The 27,312-nt window shown below is 45.7% G+C and overlaps 1 protein-coding gene across 2 annotated transcripts in view; it reads right to left on the reverse strand.

Annotated features, from left to right (window-relative positions):
* The window catches only part of ATP1B4 (ATPase Na+/K+ transporting family member beta 4), a 100,097-nt gene that overhangs the window by 12,229 nt on the left and 60,556 nt on the right, over nucleotides 1-27,312 (reverse strand). Inside the window, exons 1-4 of one of the 2 annotated variants that reach the window (XM_083160578.1) lie at nucleotides 23,719-23,758; nucleotides 18,610-18,757; nucleotides 5,201-5,329; nucleotides 721-825 (exon numbers count right to left, since the gene is read on the reverse strand). In XM_083160578.1, coding sequence (XP_083016704.1) covers nucleotides 721-825; nucleotides 5,201-5,329; nucleotides 18,610-18,757; nucleotides 23,719-23,724 — 388 coding nt within the window. In that variant the 5' untranslated portion in view covers nucleotides 23,725-23,758. Of the gene's footprint in view, nucleotides 1-720; nucleotides 826-5,200; nucleotides 5,330-18,609; nucleotides 18,758-23,718; nucleotides 23,759-27,312 lie in introns of those variants that run through there. The other variant, XM_083160577.1, reaches the window with a different exon arrangement.

Genomic DNA, 27,312 nt, shown 5'->3' on the forward strand with positions numbered 1-27,312 from the left:
GATCTCACTTTGAAGTAAAACCCCACCCAAAACTAATTCTCTCTGCACAAGTTACATCTGCCCCACCTGCAGTGCACATGGTTTTGCCCATCTAAGAAGGATTTTGTCAGAAAGAGTGAACTAGAATAAGGCCCTGTGTGCATTGCCATCAAACAACATGAAGAATTATACCAATGACTTGATAAACACTTATACCTCTTTCAGACTGCAAATGCCGGGTCGCACTTGGGATAGGGACGCGGGTCCATCCTAGAAGCGACCCAGCATTTGTGGTCTGAAATCTCCATGTCTGACCCGGCTTATTGCTGAGTGATGTCACGCGGGGGCGGGGCTCAGTGGTGGTGCATCACCGGGGAGGAGGCAGCGCTTGGAGCTGACAGCATTGCCTCCTCCATACTGTGAATGGGACGACCTGAGTTACCCGTGCACCTGCACCTTGACCTGGGTCAGACCCATGTTCAACCCTGGTCATGACCAGGTTTGAACTCCCAGGTTGCTCAACCCGAGATGGCCCTTTCATAACGCACCTTGACCCATTGAACTAACGACACAGCAATAACACGGGTTGAGAGTGCATTCTGAAAGGGGTATTATTGTCAACCACCTCTTCTTGCATGATTATGTATTTAACATTATACATGAAAACATATCAAATGGCACAGACATTATGGATTCAACTTCTTGTCTGGAAGATTTCTGGAGACTAAAAAAAAAAATTACCTTCAAGAAATTTCTGCAGACTCTCTGTATAAGACAACCATGTGCTATTTTCTGAAGAATTAAATGCGTAATGCAAACCAGTAACGTGTGGTCTTATTGTTAGACCTAGAAAAGAAAGATAAACTCACAATTAAGCTTTAAGATTTTAGCACTTTCTAAAACTTTCTAAAACATTGGTGGCAATTCAATTCAGTGCAATGTTAATAGCGACGGGAGGGAGGTCCTGGAGCTATTTAATTGAAGCTGGACCAGAGGATTTCTTCTTGCACCGCTATTGAGATGGTGTATTAGTATGGTACAAACAGAATCGTGTCCTGCAGTCAGAAGATGATGGTTACAGCCAGTACTATTTTTCAGCAGGAACCAGCAGGAACTCAGGGGTACATGTAATAAGGGAGGAGAAGTGATAAAGTGCCTGGTACATTATCATCGGCCAATCAGCTCCTGACTGTCCCTTTTTAAACCCAGCCTGTAACTTAACAGTCAGAAGCTGATTGGCCGGTGATAAAGTACCAGGCACTTTATCATTTCTCCTCCCTCATCACTGCTTCATACATCTACCCAATCAGTTCCTGAATCTCTTATTAAATATGACATCATCTGGAACTGGGCTCCTGAACCTGGAACTGGGCCAAAATGTACTTTCCTGAAGATAAGGGCCGGCAACAGAAATTTTGGGGCCTGGAACACTGATATCTATGGGCCCCCCCAACACTGCATGCATATTTTTATTACATTGCATATTTAATGTATTTTTTTATTATTAGAAATAAACAGATAATTAATATTCACTATGCAATATAATAAGGAAAGGGCAGATGGGTGGGCACATCATTGTGCGTCATGTGGTTTGGTGCAATGCGTGATGTCACTAAACTAATTAGTACGGGTAGCCAGACAAGTAACTAGACAGCCATGCTTAAAGCGCCTGAGTCCCTCAAACCCTTGTGGCCCCTCAAACTCTTGGGGCTCCTCAAACTGTTGGCCCCGGTACGAGTGTCCCCCTTGACCCCTCCTGTCGCCTTCCCTGCCTGAGAGTACCTTCGTTTCTAAATACAATCTCTCTCTCTCTCCCTCTTTACAGCAACTGAACATCCGGTCTAAGGTGCTAAAACTGCCATCTCCCGACTAAGGGCCTAATTCAGACCTTATCGCACGGCTACAAATTTGCAGGCCATTCACAAATTGATTGCCAGGAAGCCGACATTTGGGGCTGGCAACGAGCCATTTTCTGGAAGTGTCAGGGAAAACGCAAGTCTGCCCAGGTATTTTAGGGGAAGAGAAGTCACCTCCAGCCCCAATCCATACTTGCCTACCTGACCCTTTCCATGCGGGAGAAAATGCTCTGTTCCTGGATTTCCATGGTAATGTATGATTGCCATCACCTGTGGTGAAACACCTTTTTCCTAGCTCCCAAAGGTGATGGCATTCATACATTACCAGGGAAGCACAGGAACAGAGCATTTTCTCCCTCATGGAGAGGGTCAGGATACATTTGTTATCAAAACCAATTGGGGTTGAGGCCGCGAACAAGGCAGGAGGGATCGGAGATTCCTGCTGCAGTCCCTCTGTCTTACATTCAGATGATACTTAATATTAGCGGCTAACCGTTTTGGGGGAATTAGCTGCAAATATTATATGATAAATGGGCCCCTTTGCTTTTAAAGGGGACAGGAAATCGTAGTAGAATCCTGAAAGTTACTTCCTTAGGTTTATTTCCCATCTTGCCCAGCTATTACCATTGGTCTGACCTTGACGGCCATGATCAAATATAAACTTATTTACACTGAGCACAGAATCAGTTTTGGCAGTCAGTAAAATATAAAGTTACTGCTTAAGGCCACACATAAGCCAAAGTCTGATGATGCAAAGTGTGCTAAATGGGGTCTGAAGGTTCAGGAGTTCACTCTAAGCCCGCTCGGTGTTTCAGGCAGATGGAATGCAGAATGCCTGTAACAGCCAATTAAGCAGGGGCCAAACATTCCTTCCAGGTTCTTACATAGGAGGAGCACCTTTCCTTGGTGCAAAACAAGACTTCTGATCCAGTTACACACAGGAAACATAAACACATTTATCACTATTATTATGCACTACTAACACAAGCAATTTATTCTGATTTTTAATACAGAGCAATGGAAACTCTCTCACCACACAGCATCAGCTTAACCTGGGCTGCAGTCAAACCTTTATCTTGCAGCAGAGATCAAACTCAGGGTTGCCTACCTGACCCTCTCAATGAGGGAGAAAATGCTCTGCTCCTGGCCTCTGGTAATGTAGGATTGCCATCACCTGTGGTGAAACACCTTTCTTATCAATTACCCAGCTCCCCACAGGTGATGGCAATCCTACATTACCAGGGAATTCCAGAGCATTCTCTTCCTCATGGAGAGGGTCAGGTAGGCAAGTACAATCAAACTGAAATACTAAAGGCGCCCATAGACGGTCCGTTCCCGGACCGTCCGTTTAGTACTATACGATGCGCGCTCCCGCGCATCACATAGTACGGTACAAAAAGTATGTGCTGCACATACTTTTTGTACTAGCTAAACTTCGCATCGGATCGCATTGCATGCACTAGGCATGCGATCCGATGCGAAGCGTGCTAATTGAGACCCGAACGGATCCGTTTAACGGACCGTGTATGGGCCCCTTTACACACATCTCCAAGATTTCCTTTACGAATCAATTATTGGTTTACTGTAGATTGCTTATAAAATGGTCCACACTGTGTCTATACTGAGAAGGGGATCATCTGGTGGACTTGTAAGGCTGTGAAATCAACCAGAATAAGGTCCATAATTTGGAATCGGGCAAGCACAAAATGCTTGGGCACAATCCTCCGTCAGGGATCTGGCGGTGGTGATAATGGTGTGTGCACCTAATCTGAGCCATATTACAGGCTGTAAATATAACAAAGGTGACCAATACTGTTCTATGTGGGCACACTCCTCCTAGACTTACAGCATTGGAATTAATTATGTATGGTTAACATATAATACAGGCTTATATAATACAGGTTGAGCAGGGCCGGTACAATGTTTACTTGCACCCTAGGCAAACTTGGACATGATATGTAACTGGCACTACTGGGGACTATAATTGTAATTGGCACTACTGGGGACATGATATGTAACTGGCACTACTGGGGACTATAATTGTAATTGGCACTACTGGGGACATGATATGTAACTGGCACTACTGGGGACTATAATTGTAATTGGCACTACTGGGGACATGATATGTAACTGGAACTACTGGGGACATCTGTAACTGGCATGAAATATGTGCAAGAATATGATTGCATTCAAATTCAGTGCCTGAGAAAGTACACAAAGGCAAAAGAAAAGAGTTTTTTAAACTGCGCTACATCTATATACATGCAACAGGTGTGCTGCTAGTATGAAAATTTAATTTATTAAAAATAAGTAGCAATTGCATAGAAATAGTAAAATAAGGTGTACAGTATATGTGGCTGGTACCATTAAAAAGTCAATGACACGGATATAGTCACCCAATAGTCCAATAGGGCTCCTGTTGTGTGTCTGTTCCTAGGTTGCTTTCCTTGTGGGTCCCAAATTGTAGAAGCCGATTCTGTGAAACAGGGAGGACTTTTGGGAGAGACAGCCCTCTCCTGCCAAGGGAACGCCTGAAGATGGAGGGTCCCGCCTTGTGAGTGCTGGCTTGTTTAGGTCCTGACGTTTGAACGGCTGACCCTCATCTTCTCCCATTAAACGTGCCTATCCCAGAATGCCCCCTGCCTGTCAGTCAGGCAGCGAGGGCCCTGGCGAATGAAATATTTGCTGAAGGTGCTCGCTGCGGAGGTTTGCACATGTGCACTATCGTGGATGGTGCTGAATTCGGAACTGTGTGAACAGATCTGAATCGGCCCCAAACCTTATTTCATGCACAAATAAAATATTCTCGTGTGGATTTCATGTGTTTGATGTGTTTATACAACATACCAGGATGTGTATACAATAAAACTGCAGGATACCTCAAGATACCTCATTAAAATATAAAACTAATCCGAACTACGGAATAATAGCCCGTCATCCAAACTACTGGTCCTGAGCATTTTGGATGGGATACGCTCATTTGCTCTACAGCATGTTGGTCGACAAGCATTGGGTCGACACCAATAGGTCGACATGGAGATAGGTCGACATAGTTCTAGGTCATTAGATCGATATGGTCTATGTCGACAGTAAAAAGGTTGACATTGTGTTTTTTACTGTTGCTTGTGTCGACCTAATGACCTGTCCACCTAAACCCATGTCGTCCCAGAACCATATCAACCTAGAACCATGTCGACCTTTCCCCATGTCAACCTAATGGTGTCGAACTTATGCTTGTCGACCAACATGCTGTAGACCAAACGATCCCAACCCTTTTGGATAAGGTATACTCAACCTGTATATATTTTGTATATTCTAAATAAATATATTATAATAATATAAACAGCCAGCATAAAAGATCTTACCAGGTGGAAAAACTCTGTCTCTGTAAGTTGGCACGTAGGGACTTATCGTGAGAAGCATTCCATATATGCATAAACAGAACATTCCAGTTAAAAATGCATAGAACAGAAAGTAAAATAATAAAATCAGGGCTGAAATGAGAAGAAACCAGAAATAAATCAATATAAATGTCTCATGTGGGTTTCAGTTATTCAGTATAAAACAAAATCGTAAATAATGCAGTCGTGTCACTAGATTTGGTGTCACCCAGTGCAACACTGTGGAGTTATCAAAGCATGACCTCCTGCCAGCAGTGACATGCCCCCTGGCTGTGTGACTGTGTGTCATATTGTGCGCACACATATACCCCAGCCCTTTACAGTGGACATTCGTCCATTCAATCAGTCCCTGCCCCAGTGGCGCTTACAATCTACATTCCTACCACATGTAAACGCACATTCACACTATAATTATTTTTGTCGAGAGCCAATTAAACTACCAGTATATGTTTTGTATGGTACTTGTGTAGTTTCACGGCGCCAGCATGGCGTCTGATTCCCCTTGCGGGGCTCGCGTCGCTCGTCCACGCTGCGGGCTCGGTGGCTTGCTACGCTCGCCACGCTATCTAACATCAACTCCATGCCAACATGGATAGTGGGGGTATGAACTATCCATGTTGGCATGGAGTTAAGTTACTTTATTTTAGATAGTTTGTGCCAAGTGTAGAACCCGGAAGTAGCAGGGCGCCATGCTGGCGCCGTGAAACTACACAAGTACCATTTGTATTATGGGATTGTTGGAGGAAACTTGAGCGCCCGGAGAAAACCAATCACTGTGAGAATATACAAACTCCACACATTTAGGGCCATGGTGGGAATCGAGCTGATGACCTCAGTGCTATGAGACAGTAATGTTAACCAATTGCAGCTCTGCTATTTTGGTGTCACTCCCCAGATAGTGTCATCTGGTGTGTTCCGCACCCCCAGCACCACCCTAATGATGCCACTGCTTAACTGTATGACTACCATTATTATCCTTCATTCCAGAGTCATCACTTCCCCTTAATAATATCACATTTCCTCAGTCTACTAAAAACACTGCTTTGAAGTCACATTTGACATTGCTCTCAATTCACATTCAGTCTCCCTCACAGTTCTTTCACCTCCACAGGGACACAGAGGGAGGCGAGAGGCTGCTGGCAGTGCCTGATTAACCAATAGGCTAATTAGGATGCAGCCTATGGTGCCAGGACTGGTGGGAGGAGGTGCACCTTGCAGGTGACAGCGGAGGCATAAAATGAAGTACTACTTTATTCCAAGTTTCTTAGCTATTATCTGTCCTGACATCCTGTGGGGGGTGAAGTTATTAAGGTGACTGCCAGATGGCTGTGCCAACATAACTGTTATGCATCTGGGTGTTACCCAGCAGCTGTCACAGCTGTCACTGTTTAGGACGGCCACAGCGAACCCTACACTGCCTCTGTTGATCTGTCCTGATGGGTGGCCAGTACCTGCATATGCTAAGGCTTCGCCTTTAATAGCCACATTTGAAGGGGCAAATTAGGTAGGCCCCAACTCTGGTGCCACCGGATCTTAAGATGTGACAAGGTACTGGAAATCCCTCAGGAACAGTCAAAAGGTGAACTTTTCCAAAACGCACCCCGCACCTCCTAGCTGGCTGTCAACTCCCTTAAGGGCAGACATAAAGTTATAAAAATTTATACTGAATACTTACTAACATTGTTTATTTTTCTGCACACCACACATCAAATTTCTAGCAGAGAAGGGTGGAAGTCAGTGATAACAGAGGTCAGACTTGCCGAGAGCAGTGCAGGGGACACCTTTCCGCGTAGCCCTGCAGGCAGCCTCCCGATGACAGATGCAAATTGCTATTGCGGCGCGTATGCTTGTCATTGCTCAATTGCTGAAAGCATTGTATGGGACCCCTCACTGCAGAGCCCTGCCCATAGCCCCCTGGCAACTGATACTTAACACCTGCCTAGGAAAATTACCTACACAATAGTGTAATCCTCATCACAATTAGTTTAGAGGTTTCAGCATTTATCAATATCAGAAAGCAAACAAACACATGGGACTATGTAAAAACCGGACCCGAGCAAGATTCCGGACCGCCGGACCGGACACCAAAAACTGCAGTCTGGAGCTTGTAGTGTCCGGTCTGGGGGGTGTCTTGTCCAGGGGTATATCTGTGATAGCTTTCACCAGGGAAATGGGGAAGGGGAGATTACAGCTGTGTGGTCCGGACCGTTCCGGTTTTTCTACATGTCCGGACCATACAGGCAGGCTATATTCGCCCACTCCAACTCTCCCTGGTGACAGCTATCACGTGAAGCCCCTGCAGACAGGTCACCCCCAGGACAGGAGACCCCTCCAGACCGGATGCTAAAAGCTCCAGACTGCAGAGTCATGTCTGGGTCTGGTTTTTACCCATACCCCGAACACATGGACATCCTGATTTTTAAGATACATTTTTAACATTCATATTTTCCACATTTTACCATAAATTGATCTCTTTATTTATTTATTTATGTTACGTGCAGTTTTTTTCCCAGAAGAAACAGTGTTTTTTAACTCCCAAAACACAGATGGAAAGATATTTAATATTATTCCCAGAGGCAAAGTAGTTATGGGAATCCTCAGTCATGGAAACTTTATCATGCTGAGCTCTAACCTCCATGTGTGGACAGGAGATTAAGTTCTGGCCCAAATATACTGCGGAGGGCTTTACAATTGCTCATTTATATTTTGTGCTGAATAGTTTCAAAAGATTAAAGGTTTACACAAATATAAATGCGCACAGGTCTGCAACTGCAAGTCCCTAGACATGTATGGGTTGCACTAAAGTACTTTATAACTGTGTGCTTTATATATAAAGGACTTCATAAAGGGTACAATATAGTGCTCGCATAAACAACAATAGAATTCCCGGTTAATAAATGTTGAAATTAAACAGTAAACAAATACCAAACCATTTCAAAAGTAAATCAAGTGACAAATAAAAGATACATTGATGGCATATTGTTAGAAACAACACCAAAGAAAACCCCCCCCAGCAATACAAGGGAAATGTAAAAATATTATAAAATCTCTGTATGGGAGTGATTCAGGAAATTAAATTCAGTTCCGTTCCATGTTTTGGTCCTGTGCATGCGGGATTATGCGCAAGTGCAGCCTTCAGCGAGTATCACAATCGCTAAGGCGTTCGCGCGGGTTGGGGAAGGAGGGGGGCGGGTGGGCGGGGGCAGACATCGGGCCGGAGCAGGGAAACATCTAGAATTTTATGGGAGTCCCTGTGAAAATGCTGGCCGATCCCCTGGGAACGCAGCACAGGGCGAGTGGCTGATGTCACACGTTGCCAGCACCCTACCCCCCTCTGGAGGATCCCAAAGGAAATAACAGTCAGTCTAGAGTAGATTGACTTTTATATCTGAAGGGGAGCGATATCTTTGGATGGCCGGTAACCATCAAATGATTTCTCTCCCCTATGGCCACATACGAGGGGATGGGTTCACATACATCCACTCGCATGTTATTGAGGGGATTCGGCACAGGGTGTGGGGTTGTGTGTGTGACAGAAATTCAGGCGGGCGGCGTTAGCGAGCGGACCTGAATCAGGGGCAATGTCTCTTTTGCTGGTCCAGTGCGGTGTGCCTGGGAATTTGTATGTCTGTTTTTATAATCTAGATCAGGGGCGGCCAATCCTGTCCTCAAGACCCACAGTTCATGTTTGTCAGGCAACCTGTGAATCTACTGTACGGTAGGAATGAATGCAGCAGGTTTGAAAATGTGACAGTTAGTATTGACATCGCATTAACTCGACCCTACTAAGGTCGACAAGCATTGGGTCAACTATGGAAGATTGACACCTGAAATAGGGGGACATAGCTATGGTCAACATAAGCATTAAGTCAACAATGGGAAGGTCGACAGTCAAAAGGTTGACATGAGGTTTTCATTACAGCGTGGTAGGAGAATAAAATAGTGTGCCGAGTGCAGCGAGCCATACGAGAGGACGCGGTACACCCAGTGGCATAGCTAAGTTTTGGGCACCCCCCCCCCCGTCGCCGCCCCGCCAAGCAACCCTACCCCGCCGCCCATGCAAACCCCCCCTCAATCCCCCGCAGACTTAACTATCGCGCTGGTCCCGGCGGCTACATTCCTCTGCTGAGGACCACCAGAAAATGGCCGCCCCCATACAGCAGACAGTTTCAGAGAACTGTGTGCTATATGGGGGCGGCCATTTTGTGGTGGTCCTCAGCAGAAGAACGGAGCCACGGGACCAGCGCGATAGGTAAGTCTGCGGGGGATTGAGGGGGGTTTAACTATAGCACCGCAGCCCCCGGCGCCCCCACATGCACAGCGCCCCCCCCGCGCGGTGGCGGGGGCTGCGGTGCTATAGTTACGCCACTGGGTACACCCAGACAGTGTCCATGTCGACTAAATGTGTAAAAATAGATTATATTTCCTATATTAGGTAAACATGACAGTTCATTATGATGAATAAAAAAGTTTGCATGTTTTCACACCTATTTTGACAAATTCATTTGGCACTCAAAGGGTTAAATCTGATTGCCACGCCCATCCAGACATGTGGCTGCTTTACATGTAACTAACAATAAAGGTAGCTAATATATAATATTTGCATTAATTATATATTTGCATTGCATTAATTAAACAAAAAACAGCAGTTCTGAACACATTATAGATATTGGATGTAAGAAATGGTAAGGAATATTTACCAATAAGCCTAGTGGATGTTTAAAACTTCGATTCATCACAGTATATTACGGCATAATGTAAGTGATTGCTCAATAAATATAAATACTTAGGGCCTGAGGTGGCGGAAGCAGCAATGTTGCAAGCAGTGTAAAAATTGTATTTATCTGCACATAGTCATACATAGCGCATACATCTAGATTGTGTATGTGCAGGCAGCTGCAGGACAGGTGCGCAGTAGCAGAACTGTATAGGAGATGTACGGGGTTCTCCTGGGCAGTAACATGAGCTGGCTAATCAGATACAAGATGTTACATCTTATGGAAGTTCTGCATGTAGCCGGTGTGTCAGACAGTGGTTACATAAGGAGACACATATTAATTCACAATGGCGACCATATTCAGACAGATAAGCTGCACCTGTCATAGAAATGCTTTGTTGTGGGAGACAGCACTCATTACCCTATCTCTGATGTGCTGTAGCAGTGCAGCGTGCAGTAATCAAGCAGTGTGTTGTTGATACAAAATAAATACAATTTAAATACAATCTGTCACTTGTTTCTATAGCATTCAGAAAGAAACAGTGGGTGACATTCTATGCTATGCGATTTTCTGTTTGTGGCGTTATTTAGACCACAAAATGGCGATATCGCATTTTTCTGCGAAATCGCCAATTTAACGTGATGCGTTAAGGGACAGAAATCGCATATTTTGTGCGTAAAGGTATGCGGACCAAAAGTGCGAGATTAATTCGCACTTTTATCGCATCCAGATGTTTTCCAATGCAAAACTATACAAACCGCTTATTTAATGCTATGCGCATTTGCAAATCGCACTTTTGCGGTGTCTATTTATCGCACTTTTTTCAGACCTGGTTCTGTTTGGCGCATTTGCACACACCTCATTTTGGTCAAGTGCGCACATGGTTAATTTCAACACAGGTGCCTTCATTATCAATCCCAAACCCCCCTACCTTAACCCCAACATTAATAAGGACACCTGTGAGGGTTTAATTCATGTAGATTTGTATGACTATTTTAAAATTGGTTATCTGTCATGTGTCTCAATTGGAGGGCAAACGCAGGAGGGAGGAAGGTGGGCAAAAGATGCTGGTTGCCCCCCCACTACTGGGTACCCCACGTATGTATGGTGCTCACCTGTACCTGGACTACCTGTCGGACCAACAGGTTGTGGGGATGGTTACGCTGAACCCCATTACCCTGTCGGAGTTATATGAGCAGGTGAGAGATGCTTGTGCCCATTTTGTGGGTGCCAACTATGTAGTGTCTGTCCAGCAATAATGAATGTGTGCCCTCTACTATTTGTCCACAGCCTCCACTCAGTCTGTGACCTCATGGGCCTTGGTGCTATCACAGGCCACTTTGTCTAAGAATTGTACTGTACTGTTACTTGCTATAAAGAAGTTGTTGCAGACATACATCACCAGGCGTAGCTTTTCTGGTAAGCACATGTGGCCTGTACTCCAAAATGTACCAGTGTTGTAAGTGTACTCATTAACAAATAATTGACCAGTACCACCGCTTTCCACCCATATTTAACCTAACACCAGTCCACAACAGATGCACATGGTGGTGCTGACCTATCCCTTGCTGATATCTACCTTCTAAGTACTCTTGGTCCATGTAACAATTAAGTTTTCTGTGAAACATGGCTCACTGGTGTTGTGGAACTACATGTTCCAGCATGCCCTGACACACTACAACCATTACAGTCCAAACCATGAGTGTCAGAGCCTGCTGGAAAATGTACATCCATAACCTTTGGCAGCCAAGGAGTTATACCACACTACTTTACTGCAATCCCATAGTCATATACCATTACAATATGTTATAAATCACACATTAATTTATATAGCGAAAAAGACACAAACACAATGGAATGCGGTTTGCAAATTTTACTTGTTATGAAGTAAACCATTCTGCAATGTAACATGTGCAAAATACAAACTGTGGGGCCATGTAGACAGATAGTTGGCCTTTTTTAATGTAGAAACACTGATGTAGCAGCTACCTTCGGCCAGCATCAGGCAGCCCTACACCACTTTTCGAGGCGGAACTAAGCCCACCACGGGTCCTCACACTACGACGGGGTGGGGAAGTGGGGGAGACACTTATTGGGGTGCTGGAGACACTGCTGAGGGTTGAGGTAGTGCCACCTCCCACATTGCCTTCCTGCTGCTGCTGTATTTGTGCCTGCATAGCTAGGAGGGCATTGGTCTGCGCTGTGCATGTGTGGGTTAGGGCTGTAAGACTTTGTGCCAGGCTCCCAATATGGCTATTCTGCTCACGTATTGCAGAAGTTAGTTCTGCAAAACAGCTGTCAAGACTGTTGGCAATGCGCACTTGAGTGCCTACAGCTACCCTTACACTACGGGCCATTTTGCGCAACTGCAGGAAGGTGTCACGCATGTACCCCTGTATATTTCCCATTTGGAGGCTTTGGGAGGCCATGAATTCAAGCTGCTTGTCCTTGAAATTCACCAAGGAGTTAGCTACTTGGGAAGCAGTAGCTGGTGTATGGGGTTGCTGGGTGGTTGGGGGTGGGTTGGGTGGCACCCCACTTGGGGGAAGATCACTCTGGGACGAGCCCGGCATTTCTTCCTCTGCCGCAAAGGTGTCGACCGGATCAAGAATGATGTCCATTTCGTCTAGCACCAGTATTGAAGAATCTGTTTGGTTTGACCCTAGTTGTATAGCACCTGTGGATACAGAGAAGAGGTAAGTACTCATGCATATATAGGCCACACTGTCCTCTATACTGTTTTACATAGGCCTATAGATGGCTGACGCCCATACCTAGGGGTGTTATGCACTTACACATGTACCCCGATACTGCATGCAACAATGACACTATTAATATGTCACATGCCTAGCTCAGATTACACTCATGTCCGTTGCAATGTAGCAGCAGGAGCAGAATGTAGTGTGAGATCTTGTTGATGTGATATGGGTGTGTGTACTGTATGTGTAATGGGGTGTTGTTTAGTCATTTACCTGCTTCCACAGATTCTGCAGCAACGGGCCTTCTTCTCTTAGATGCTGCAGCACTTCGGGACGGACAATCTGTACAAGGAAAGATGGCCAGGCATTATGGACCTTGCAATGGAGATGCATTTTCAGAAAACATGCAGTGAATTCACAATAATGGACAATACCCAATAGAAAAGGGCAGCATTATATCTGGACCACCCTTTGTTTAGTTTTCCGGCCAATCTTTTATTTCAGACTTAGTAGTAAACTAGTGTACACATGACAACTATAGGATATTCGGTGGTTTGTAGGCATGCCAGCTAAACCTCCATTACACCACAGGGTTTTTGTACACATACATGTTAGTCTGCTGCAAAGAATGGTGCACTGTTAATCAATCAGATTAGTTGTGGAACTACAAGGGCCAGCATTATCAGCAATTTCAAAGCAGGAGCAGCCATTTTCTTGTGCATGACCTTGCTGGGCTATGTAGTTCCACAGCAGCACTTTACAAAGCATAACAATACAAGTGCACATTACAGGTATAATACATTGGCATGTATGTTACAGTTTGCATGGGGTCACACTTACCAGCTCGAGGTGGCGTTTGGGCCCTGTCGGTATCCGCCACATGCATCCCAGGCAGGACCTCAGGGGGGATGATGCGCTTCAGCTTCACCTCATATGCATTGTAGCTGACAGTGGTGGGGCTTCCTCCTCCAGTCCTGGTGGCCTCCTCCATCTCCAGGGCCATTTTATGCTTCAACTGGCGTTTTATATCGTTGAAGCGCTTCTTCACATTGCGCACCAGGTGCTTGTGATTACTCACAGCGTTCACCGCCTGGGTGATGTCCTTCCATATAGCGCGCTTGCGCTGGGCAGTGGTTTTGTAGTTGCTTTTGCCAAGCAGCCTCTCGTACACTGGCATGATAGCCCTCACAAGTGCCACATTTTCCTCATAGGAAAACCTGACCATGCGGCCACTTTTGGTGCGACCAGCTACCACCTCCTCCTCCTCCTCCTCCTCATTTTCTGCACCAGCCATGTCACCCTCCTCCTCCTCCATGGCAGTGTCTTCCTCCTCCTCACCAGCATCTTCCTCCACCTCTGACATGTGGCCCTCCTGCAGCTGGTGTGGGGTATGGTCTAGGGCTTGGCTGTAGGATGGGGATGCCAGCGGATCCTCCACCTCCTCCTGCTGGGGCTGGACGGCCAGGGTCTGAGCTGAGGCTGGCCTTGCTGTGGCCATGCTGCCTGCCACACTGCTGCCTCTCCCACTTGTCTGGCTGCTGCCAGTGCTCCCTCTGCCAGTGCTCCCTCTGCCAGTGCTCCCTCTGCCAGTGCTCCCTCTGCCAGTGCTCCCTCTGCCAGTGCTCCCTCTGCCACTGGTTCCTCTGCCAGTGCTCCCTCTGCCACTGGTTCCTCTGCCACCAACTCCTCTTCCTGCACAAACGCTTCCACTGCTCCTCTCCATGCTCCTTACTTCCTATCAAAGAGTGAAATGGCGCCAATGCCCCTTTATATAGGGGGTGTGATGCATAATGGAGGGGACATAGGTGGGCCAATAGGTTTGGGGGTTCTTAGTCATGCGGAGACAGGTTTGTAAATCGCACTCCGGTTGGTCCAAAACTCGCACATGACCAGCGGAAGAAATGGCGCGTTTTTCGGACTAAAAATCGCACTTTTTTCATACTAAAAATCGCACTTTTTTATGACTAAAATTCGCCGCAAATCGCAACTCTTCGCACTTTTCAGCCTCAAATGCGCATCACATTAAATAATCGAATTTGGACTGAAAAGTGCGAGTTAGAAAAATGCGATTTGCGGCGATATAGTGTGCGAATTAAACATGCGCATTTAGCGCATAGCATAGAATGTCACCCAGTGTGTATTGTTACATTCCGTGAATGTTGCCCATATGTGAATGGTCCTGATTGTTGTCATTAAGGGGGTTATTCTGTTTCACTACTTCTTGCAAATTGCTTCTCAAATGGACAAAACCATGTGCACTGCAGGTGGGGTAGATGTTATTTGTGCAGAGAGAGTAAAGCTCCCCATACACTATGAGATTTATCTGACCTGTAAAATTGCATCTGATTTCCCTTGAACTTCCCCGGCAGCTTCCCAGGATGCCTACATACAATTTGACACTTGATGTGCCATTTTTACATCCAATTTGCGTCACTTGTAGGGATATTTTCTCGAACTTGGGTCCTGGTGTCCGCACTAGAGTGCGGTTGAGCTCTGGTGGTAAATTGCCGCTGGAGGAAGATCTCAGGCCTGGTGGTACTTTCCCAATGGTGGTGATCCTTTGGTGATGGTAGATTGTTGTAATGCCAAATGGGTGTCCTGCCAATCCAGATGATCAGGGGGTGCCACAGGTAATTCTGCCGTATGGGTGGGGGTCCAATACACCAACGCGTTTCGCTGATACATATTTAGCTTTTCTAGTGAGGACCCCAGGACCCAAGTTTGGGGAAATACCCCTACAAGTGGTGAGAACATTGTCTAAAAATCATTGTCCACCAGTACTGCCGATAAACTCTTGAAAAAGGACACAAATATTATTGCCACAGAATTATCTGCCTAAGGGGACACTAATATACAAGTTCTAAGGAACTTTTTTGCTATTTTTTACTCTTCTTTTTTAAAGTAATCCACAATACAACTGTTGTGTGTTTTAATAAAACTGTAATTTTTATGATGTATTAATTGTCGTGGTCGACACAATGTCAACTGACAGACAGACTTTAATTACTGTAACACACTACGGTGGCAAGCTCCAAGTATATATGGTGGGTGTTCACTGTTAAGGGTATGGTTAACCCTGATGTTACCGCTGCATGTAGGCTTAATCAGCGGCATTACACATGTCTGCTGTTAATCAACATTGGTTTAGAGTTATTCATATGAGACACATTGTGCACTAGTCTTTATGATCCCTAAAGCATATAATACACTGAGTGCAGTGACCAGAGGTGTTCCTCTTACAAGTATAGTGGCTCTGTGGCCATGTGAGGTAACCTACTGCGTCACAGTGTAATATAGGGATTAGTCTTACTCTTTAGCTGATACGTAGCATGCTCTTGATAGCATGTCGTCAGCAAGGCTTTGTGTCTAGTTGCCGCTGCTGCCCCTCTGGTAAGTGCAGGGTAAGTAGTCGGTACAGAACACCTCTGAGCCAATATAACCTGTGGGTAAAAATTACAGAAATCAAAATGCAGTGCTAATATTTGGTGAACGAGTAGGCACCACCGCTAGCCGGCGCGCGCTTCGCCTCCAGCTTTTTCAAGGCCCATTGTTGTTCCATTGTTTCAGACACCACTATATCTCTAACCCAAGCAGCAGCTTTTTTCCCCTTCATCCCATTCATCCCTCCACTTGCTAATGTTCATTCAATAGAAGCCACTCATACCAGCGCCTAGTTTTTTTTTCCATTCTCTTGGTAAAAAAAACTCCACAGTGATGACATTCAGCAGGGGAGAGGGGGGGGGGAGAGGGCTCTGCTGCCAGTGATGACATTCAGCAGGGGAGAGGGGGGGTCCGGGCTCTGCTGCCAGTGATGACATTCAGCAGGGGGAGAGGGGGGTCCGGGCTCTGCTGCCAGTGATGACATTCAGCAGGGGGAGAGGGGGGTCCAGGCTCTGCTGCCAGTGATGACATTCAGTAGGGGAGAGGGGGGGTCCGGGCTCTGCTGCCAGTGATGACATTAAGCAGGGAAGAGGGGGGGGAGAGGGCTCTGCTGCCAGTGATGACATTCAGCAGGAGAGAGGGGCAGTCCGGGCTCTGCTGCCAGTGATGACATTCAGTAAGGGAGAGGGGGGGTCCGGGCTCTGCTGCCAGTGATGACATTAAGCAGGGAAGAGGGGGGGGAGAGGGCTCTGCTGCCAGTGATGACATTCAGCAGGAGAGAGGGGCGGTCCGGGCTCTGCTGCCAGTGATGACATTCAGTAGGGGAGAGGGGGGGTCTGGGCTCTGCTGCCAGTGATGACATTAAGCAGGGGAGAGGGGGGGAGAGGACTCTGCTGCCAGTGATGACATTCAGCAGGGGAGAGGGGGGGTCCGGGCTCTGCTGCCAGTGATGACATTCAGCAGGGGAGAGGGGGGGTCCGGGCTCCACTGCCCACGCTCACAATCAGCAGGGGAGAGCGGGGGTCCAGGCTCTGCTGCACATGCTGACACCCAGCAGCAGGGAAGAGTGTCATCACTGCAATCCTCTCCCAACACGCCTGTCCCTTCCTGTGACGTGCTCCGGCTGCTGCTGCTACACTGGGGGTTGGAGGATGACTGAGCACCGGAAGGAGGTACCCGGAGTTCTACATATAGATATATCGGATCTGAAACATCGTGGGTGCTAAAAAGCATGGGCCGATTTCACCCGATTTATCGGCCCAAAGTGCCAAAATCGGGTGAAATTGGCCTAAAATTGCATAATGTATGGGGGCCCTTAGATTTGGGTGGAGTTTTACTTCAAAGTGAGATCTATATTGCAGTGTAAAAATAAGCAGTCAGTATTTTCCCTGCACAGAAACAAAATAACTCACCCAAATCTAATTCTCTCTGCCTATTTTACATCTGCCCCCCCTGCAGTGCACATGGTTTTGTCCATCTAAGAAGGAATTTGCGAGAAGGAGTGAACCAGAACAATCCCCCAGGAGGGGATGGCAAATGTTTAACACTACAGGTTGACTGCTGGTTGAAAGAATATTTACGTGTTTAAAAAATGGTCTGTATCTGAAAACAGTACACATATACACATATACAATGCAATGCAATGAAACATATATAAAAAACTGTATTGAGGCATGATTAGAGCTCAATTATAAAACTAAAGATGCCCATACACGGTACAATTGCTGGGTGTGATGAGATGCACACTCCCGTCACACCGCACAGCTCAACAAGTATGTGCTGCACTTACTTTTTGTACTAGATCTCATCTCATTGTATCTCATTGCATTGCAATACGATCTAATCCAAATTGTATACAATAATTGTACCGTGTATGGGCACCTTGCAGACCCTGTCCTAGCAGCCTGCCATCCGGGAAGCTGCCAGGCGGTTTAAGGGGATACTATGCAACTTCTCCCCTTGGAGAAGTTGCATAGTGTATGGGCAGCACCTTAACCGTCCTAAGCAGACAGAGAGAACATTATTGTGTAGCTATACATAATGTAAATATATTTAATAGTTGTTCTTCACTGTACAACAAAATAACATAAGCTATGCTTTTTTTTGTGACTTTTATTGATTAATTTTCTTTACTAAGTGAATTTCAACCATGATTAAAAAGGCATTTCTTTTAATGTACAGTATTAGTCATAACTTGTATTTCTGTAAGGCATGGGTCTTCAAACTGCGGCCCTCCAGATGTTGTGAAACTACAAATCCCAGCATGCCTTGCCACAGTTTTGCTATAAGGGAGTGTTAAAACTGTCGCAAGGCATGCTGGGATTTGTAGTTTCATAACATCTGGAGGGCCACAGTTTGAAGACCTATGCGTGTAAGGCATAAAAGATCTTAAATAGTTTCTTAAGATTTCAACTACAGGTAATGAATAAAGGAATGGTCCACCAATGGAATTCAGCCCCACATGAAATAAAAACTTTTTTTTCTAAATACAATCTAACATTTAGCCACAAACACTGCTTATTTACTATCATATGATGTCTAAGATATTGCAATGCAAATAAATCTGATCTCTTACCCCAGCTTTTCCGATTTCTTCCTAGAAATTCTTTTTTGGATGGATTCCAGATAGTGAGTTTTACATCTTGTATCCATTCTGCCCAGGTTCTCTTACCCTCCATTTGGTTGTGTCTCTCAGAAAGGGAGTGCCTTCTATCCTGAATGTCCTAGAAAGACAGCAGAGGTCCCTCCTATCAGCACAAAACTTATCACCATGGTACTGAAGCAAGAAAACAGTCACATCCTTATAACATGTGTTGGTCAATATACAGTAGTCATGAAATGCAAATTATGTACTAGTACAGTTTAGTTATGAAATATTTAAAGTTTATGTAAGAAACGTGTGGTGCGTGTATGTGTGTATATATATATATATATATATATATATATATATATACACGCAGAGAGGGCCCGTGACTCAGGACTTAATGAAAATGCCGTTCCTTGCTCCGGTGCCTCCTTATGAGGGACAGCGACCCTCCACTTCTTCTGTCTATATATATATATATATATATATATATATATACTGCAACAATAAGCGGCACTCGGAGGCTTGATCAATGGTGAAGAAACAGGAATATTTATTCCTAGTGCAGGGAAAATGTTTCAGAGCTCGGAGGCCCCGTCGTCAGTTCAGGGAATGCACGCATACGTATGCCCGATGGATTCCCGCGATAGGCGGTAGTTATGCATGCCAATATGCGGTTCACGCCATTAGCTGCAGTATAGCAATACTTCCTGTGATCTCGGCACAACATGCGGACCATGATGCGGTCCAGCGCCGTCACTTCCGGGTACCCGAACTTCCGGTATCGGAGCGCCCAGCGCAGCGTGCATGCCGGCAAATTCGTCAATTATGAGATGCTTTAGGGGGGTATATATGTCAGGCGCGGGCAGCCTCATTAAATGTGCTGATTCCTCATCCTAGAGGTTCTTTCTTCATTTGACTACGCTGACTACTCTTCTATACCAAGTAATGTATCAGATTGTGTGCTTTACTAAATGACATTTCTGCATCACTATGTTAGTGGTCCGTTGTTCAGTAGCGCACGCAGGGGGGGTTTCTGTGTACCCAGAAACACCCCCCCCCAGGAGTCTAATGGCCCTAGGCTGAAAGCTGAGGGTCCCCTCTTTCCACGGGTACAAGAATTAAAAAAATTGGCCCTTGGGAACCAGAGATATCTGACTTCAAAGCAGTGGTCCCCATCCAAGCCTGTTAATTGCTCTTCCCAGTCAGATATTTCAGGTTCTGTCTGACTTCGTTTTTCTGAGGGTATATTCCAAAAGCTGGGACTCTCCCCCTTTGAGGGACACTAGTACCTTGTCTCTACTATTCCCAAAATCAGAGATATCAGCCTTCCAGCAGCTGGTTACTGCTCCAGCTCCACACACCTGGTATGTAGTTTTATATTCTCGTTGGCAGATTGCTCTGCCTTCTGAACTCTGATCCCCTAGTCCCCAATACCATTTGGTAGGTGGGATTCTCTAGTTTTTAATTCCATTAAAATCTAAAAAAAACTATTTCCGGGAACTGGAGATATCTGCAGTCAAGCAAGCTGTCCTCCCACCAGAAAATTATGAAGAATAAACCCACTCCACTATATATATTTATTATTATTATTATTATTATTTATATACATTTGGTCTGTCTGTAATACTTTAACTGACCCGGCTTTGCTCCCCCCCTCTGTAAACCCCCTTCTGAAAATCCTGCGTTTGCCCCTGTTGTTGGACCACTTTTTTGCATATATTGAACTATTGTATGTATGGCTTGTATGTATTGTAGGCTCCTTGACAAAGGTCCAAGGCAGGGACCGAAACGTTGGGGCGTATGGATAGTGATTACTGCAGCACAATTTTATGACTGGAATAAAAACCAATAATTTGATGAATTTATAACAGAGTTTGGATACTCGTTATTCTGGCGAGTGCCTTACATCCTACACAGATCAGTGTGGGAACTCTGGACTATATATATATATATATATATATATATATATATATATATTTCCATTTTAATTGCACACTTATCTATTTGGGCCACTATTAATTTCCAAAATACAAAGGATACAAAAAACAATCACATAACATAATAACAATGAATTAAACCCTATGGGGGAAATTTACTAAGCTAAATATGGCTAAATAAATCATATTCGTATAGTAAAATACAAGTTTTTTTAGGTGTATTCGTATTTTTGGCATTTACTATGCCAAAAATACAACAATTCGTATTTGTATTTATGGCGCATTCATAACTATGAGTCCCAGCAAGCCTCCCCTGCATACAGGGACTTGGAGAACAACAATTCCCAGCATGCGGGGCATTAAAGGGCCCACTGGAACTTGTAGTTCTACAGCAATACAAATAGCTAAATAAACACACAGACACCCTATAAAAATAACATTTTATGACATACTGAGCCCTTTCATACAGACATCTTGAGCCCGTAGATAGGTCGCCCTCCGTCTGTCCATCGTGGTCCGGTCCTGAAGAAATCCTGAGGGGTACATTAGCAAATTATACCTACATGTCTCCTCCGGCGTAGATCTGTCGTCTTCGTTCCATGTAGGCTCCAGGAGGACTTGGCAAAAAAACAAACCGGGAACATGAACCATAACGAACTGAGCAGGAGCCGCTCGCTGTCTTTGTTTATTGTGCGGCTCACCCCCCGAATAGTGCTATGAGCTGGCTTGCACCCTAGCGGCCAATCAGAAGCCGTTAGGCCGCAAGCCGGCCAATACCGCTGTTCGGGGGGCGAGCTGCATGATGTAAACAAAGACAGCGGGCGGCTCCTGCTCAGTTCGTTATGGTTCGTGTTCTCGGCTTGCTTTTTTGCCAAGTTCCCCTGGAACCTACATGGAACGAAGAGGACCTGATCCACGCCAAGGAGTATGTAAGTATGGTTTGCCTCCACAGGTACCCTTAATGGAATTCTACTGGACAAGGGGACCGATCTTCATTCACATCTCTGATGTGTCAGTGTGCTTTTATTTAACTATTGGTTTTGCTGTGAAACTAAGAATCCCAGCAAACCCATTAATGGGCGGCATGCTGGAACTTGTGGATTTCCAATTTCCAGTATGCGTTCCAGGATTGCTGGGGCTCATAGTTCCACAGCAAAATCCAATGGTGTATTCTATTTTTGACACTTTAATCAGCCCGGTACCCACAGCCCAGGGCTACTGGGGCAGGTAAGTTGGTAAGTTCTGGAGGGGGACCCCTTCAATGGGGGGGTCCCCACTCCTCCAGGACCCCTGCCCAGGCTGACTGGTCGGTAGGGATGAATGATTTGGCCATGGGGTCTTGTATAAAAAGTCTCCCCCCCCCCCCCGGCTGTGGCATTACCCTGCTGGCTGGTTGGGTCTGGGTCTGGTTTTCAAAATATCGGCTACAATACGAATGGATATTACATTGGAAAATACTAATCTGTTAAATACAACTGATTAGTAAATTTTCCTCTGGAATACGAATTTGCATATGGCTAAAACAGCTGTATCCAGACGTATTCATTCGTATTACGAATACGAATATGATTTTTTGTATTCATATTCTTAGTAAATTGCTCCCTAAGAATTATATTCTCAATATGCAGTAAATAGCGAGGATGACTGTAGCTAATAATAAGGGGAACATTGGAACTCTCAATTGGTAAAAACTAAAAAGAAGAATAAGGTGTTACCAGTAAAGCTAATTTTATTATTAAAAAGAGCAGGCCATTCATGATATTATAGAAAATGATCAGTACCATGTTGATGTATTGGCGACTCTGGCTGCAATGCTTTGGTAAACTTAGACATAACATTTACCATCCCTATATTGCATTAAAGCCATGTACACATGGTGCGATTTGGCCAGGCGATTTTGACTATATAGTTACAATCGCCTAGATGGTTAGCCAGAAGCGCGGCTCCATGATGTCACTAGCTCCCAGCCAAATAGACTGTGCAGCTAAGTAAATTCTGACTGCACTCTGCACAATCTATTTGGCTGTACTCACGGGCTAGCGGTTGGGCATGGCAAGGCTACATCTTTATTTTGACTAACTAGCCCAAGCCCATGTGTACACCCCTTAAGGGATATAATTAGACCCCTGATAGGTATCTCTATGGAGATCTCTCACCCTCACCATAGACACACACCTTTAGAAACCATATGATAATTCATTTTATCCAATTGTCTATGGCTATATGCAAAAAAGTAATGCACTCACCACAGGGCCACCGCTGATATATATATATATATATATATATATATATATATATATATATATATATATATATATGGAGCATAGGTGCGGCACTCACAGCATAATAATGAGGCAAGAAACAGTTCCTTTAAATATATATATATATATATATATACTATTATATGCAAGTACATAATAGATATGAATATGTGCTATTATATTCACTAATATATAAATGTTGATACTATTTATATTATGTACATATACTATTAGATACAGTTATGCGTGATGATAGCAATTCTGTATCACCAATGAGTCCTGCACCAGGTATGGGTACCCCTGGACCGCCGGACCGGACATCAAAATCTGCAGTGCAGAGCTTGTAGGGTCCGGGCCAGGGGGTGTCCTGTCCGTGGGTGTCCTGTACTGGGGGCTGCCTGTGACACCTGTCACCAGGGAGAGGAGGAGGGAGATAATAAACCCTCCCTGTATGGTCCGGGCATGTAGCAAAAACCGGACGGGCCGGACCACACGGGGAGGCTGTAATCTCCCCTTCCCCATGTCCCCGATGATAGCTATCACAGGGACCCCCCCCCCGGATAAGACACCTACCGGGTGTTTAGTCCGGGTCCGGTTTTTACATAGTCCCTTCTGCACCTGTTGGTACACTGGGACAGATCCTACTGGATTCCGCTCAGTATTAGAGAATACTATCTATACTGTAGATCTATAAATGACATTGCCTATCGGGTACAGTTTTGTGTTACGGAGCCTTGTACAAATGGGGAATGTGGTCAGACCTGCTGCTTTTAGAGTTTTAGCTGCATTTTCACTTTCGTGAATCCTGTCACTTTAGAATAACCCACATAATCTTTTTGAGCACCTCTGTATGTTTTATTCTACCTTAGTTTATAGAGTAGCCTTTATCATAAGCCTACCTGCATGATGTACAGCTATCTTGTTAGGCGTCTTTCAGTGTCCTTGGTTACCAAGCTATGCAAGTTAATTGGTAATGGAGTCATGTGACCTTTTAAAACTTTATTATCCACTCATGTTTTGAGCACTATTGTGTTTGTTCTACAGTTGTCAATCTTACCAGTAACAGTAAATTCTTATTAACTTATTATTCATATAATCAAAAAACACTGACCCTATATTTTTGTTTGTATTATGGGGGTTATTCTGGTTCACTCGCAAAGGCAAAATCACTCACTAATGGACAAAACCATATGTACTGCAGGTAGGGCTCTAATGTAACATGTGCAGAGAGCGTTCGATTTGGGTGTTTTATTGTTTCTGTGCAGGGTAAATACTGGCTGCAATATAGATATTAGTCTGAAGTACAAACCCCACCCAAATCTAACTCTCTCTGCACATGTTACATCAGCCCCACCTGAAGTGTATATGTTTTTGTCCATTAGAGAATGATTGCGCCTTTGCGAGTGAACCAGAATAACCCCCTTTGTGTAGTATGAGGCATCCTCTGCAGATCCCTGTCTGACAGGACTGACCTTTCTGTGACCCTGTCAGGTCTGGCTGGCAGGTTTTGGCTTGGTTGTGTCTAGATCCACTTCTGTTTTTGACCAGTATGTGATATTAGCTGAGGACGGAGGTTGTTAGATGCCCTAATTAATAAATAACCTACCCTAATGTAAATAGGTTTAGGTTATTTTGGGAGATGAGCGTGTTCGAGTCTCCCAGATCTGAATGCCCCCGAACTTCACGGTCCTTGGCGAGATCGGAGCGCGGCTCGGCTCTTCCTGACAAAATCAGATCCTGGAACGAGGCAAACGCCATCATCCCACTGTCAGATTCTCGCGAGATCCGGACCCTATATAAGTTCACGTGGCTCGATGCCATCTTCATTCCAGTATTGGAAAGGGAGCCGGATGGACATGTCTGGCTTCTGTCTGAGCGGAGGGTGGCATGGGGTGTAGTACTGTCCTATTTGCGGTGTAGTAGTCCTGTCCTGTGTGGTGTCCTGTGCTGCCAGCCTGCACAAGTCAATTACACTTGCTGCTGGGGCTGCAGGATAAAATCCTGTGGTGACGTGTGTGGCGTCCTATGCTGCCAGTGCTGTGTTGTGTCCTATGCTGCCAGTGCTGTGTTGTGTCTTATGCTGCCAGTGCTGTGTTGTGTCCTATGCTGCCAGTGCTGTGTTGTGTCCTATGCTGCCAGTGCTGTGTTGTGTCTTATGCTGCCAGTGCTGTGTTGTGTCCTATGCTGCCAGTGCTGTGTTGTGTCCTATGCTGCCAGTGCTGTGTTGTGTCCTATGCTGCCAGTGCTGTGTTGTGTCCTATGCTGCCAGTGCTGTGTTGTGTCTTATGCTGCCAGTGCTGTGTTGTGTCCTATGCTGCCAGTGCTGTGTTGTGTCCTATGCTGCCAGTGCTGTGTTGTGTCCTATGCTGCCAGTGCTGTGTTGTGTCCTATGCTGCCAGTGCTGTGTTGTGTCCTATGCTGCCAGTGCTGTGTTGTGTCCTATGCCATGGGTCCTCAAACTGCGGCCCTCCAGATTTTGTGAAACTACCATTCCAAGCATGCCTTGCCATAGTTTTAACACTCCCTTATAGGAAAACTGTGGCAAGGCATGCTGGGATTTGTAGTTTCGCCACATCTGGAGGGCCGCAGTTTGAGGACCCATGTCTATGCTGTCAGTGCTGTGTTGTGCCCTATGTTGCCAGTGCTGGGGCTGCACTGCTGCCCTGTCTGCCACATAATTTAGTGCTGCTGTACACTTTAAAAAAAGGGATGCCATTGTCAAAGGGGATGCCATTGTCCTGTGTTGTTAAGGGGCACTGCACTGTGTGCTATAAATAAATGCAGGGGTTCTCCCATGTGCTATAGGGGTGGGTGCTCTGCCCTGTGTTCCCTCCATTTAATGAAGGGACACTGCTCTGTATGTTTGCTCCATTTCATTTACATTTAAAATAATTAAAGGTGTTCCAGTGCACCCATGTGCTCCTGTATTGGTGCTGTTTGCTCCATTTAATTAAGGATCTCTGCCCTGTGTATTTACTCCATGTAATGAAGGGGTTCTCCTGTGAGCTGTAAAGGGGTGCTGCGGTATTGGGGTCAGGGACGTCTCAACATCAGTGAGGGCCCCTGGGCAAAATAAATCACTGGGCCCTCACTGATGTTGAGATGGCCCTGAGACCAAAAGTACCCCCCCTCCCCCCCAAGTGCGCTTCCCACCCCACCGGCAAATAGCGCTACAACAGCACTCAGCCACCACAGCCTGGATCATCCCCGCTGCTGCACAGAGGCGTAGGGAGGGCGGAGCCACCGGAGCTCCTGCTCCGGGCGCCGATTGGTCGGATGGCGCCGCCGGCCCGCCCCCCCCTCCGCAAAAATCAACCCTGCAGAAGAAAGATCAATATACGGGCAGCGTGCGTCGGCGGTTGCCCTGCCTGGCAGCTGCCTCCTGCCCCCTGCCCGGTCCGTGACGCTTGTTGACTCTCTCCGTGCTGCTGCTGCTCAGACCGGCTTCCGGGCAGCGCAGCGCAGCAGCACTCGGATTCTTCCCACAGTCTCCTGCCTCTCACTCCCTCCTCCGTCATCAGCCACAGCCATCCCAAGCGCTGGTGTGGATAGTTTCTGCTGTCGCCCGTGCCGCCCTGCTATCATTATTCAAGGTGGATATATATATATATTTTTTAACAGCTAATTAATGATGTAATAAGATTAATAATACACTTGGGGTTTAGGGGATTCGTGGGTCCTGGGGGAGGGGAGGAGGGGGGGGGGGGAGTGAATCTCTCTGGCATCTGCTGCTGCCCTGCTGTGCTGTATATATATTTATTTATTTACAGCTGTCAGCATGTTATATAGCGCAGCAGATTCCGTTACAGTGTCTTATATAGCGCAGCAGATTCCATTACAGCGTCTTATATAGCGCAGCAGATTCCGTTACAGTGTCTTATATAGCGCAGCAGATTCCGTTACAGTGTCTTATATAGGGCAGCAGATTCCGTTACAGTGTCTTATATAGCACAGCAGATTCCGTTACAGTGTCTTATATAGCGCAGCAGATTCCGTTAGTGTCTTATATAGCGCAGCAGATTCCGTTACGGCACCTTATATAGCGCAGCAGATTCCGTTACAGTGTCTTATATAGCGCAGCAGATTCTGTTACAGTGTCTTATATAGCGCAGCAGATTCCGTTACAGTGTCGTATACAGTGCAGCAGATTCCGTTACGGCACCTTATATAGCGCAGCAGATTCCGTTACAGTGTCTTATATAGCGCAGCAGATTCCGTTACAGTGTCTTATATAGCGCAGCAGATTCCGTTACAGTGTCTTATATAGCGCAACAGATTCCATTACAGTGTCTTATACAGCGCAGCAGATTCAGTTACGGCACCTTATATAGCGCAGCAGATTCCGTTACAGTGTCTTATATAGCGCAGCAGATACCGTTACAGCGTCTTATATAGCGCAGCAGATACCGTTCTGGCGCCTTATATAGCGCAGCAGATTCCGTTCCGGCGTCTTATATAGCGCAGCAGATACCGTTCCGGCGTCTTATATAGTG

This window comes from Crinia signifera, chromosome 9 (genome assembly GCF_055691185.1).
Source record: "Crinia signifera chromosome 9, ASM5569118v1, whole genome shotgun sequence".
Classification (NCBI taxonomy): domain Eukaryota; kingdom Metazoa; phylum Chordata; class Amphibia; order Anura; family Myobatrachidae; genus Crinia; species Crinia signifera.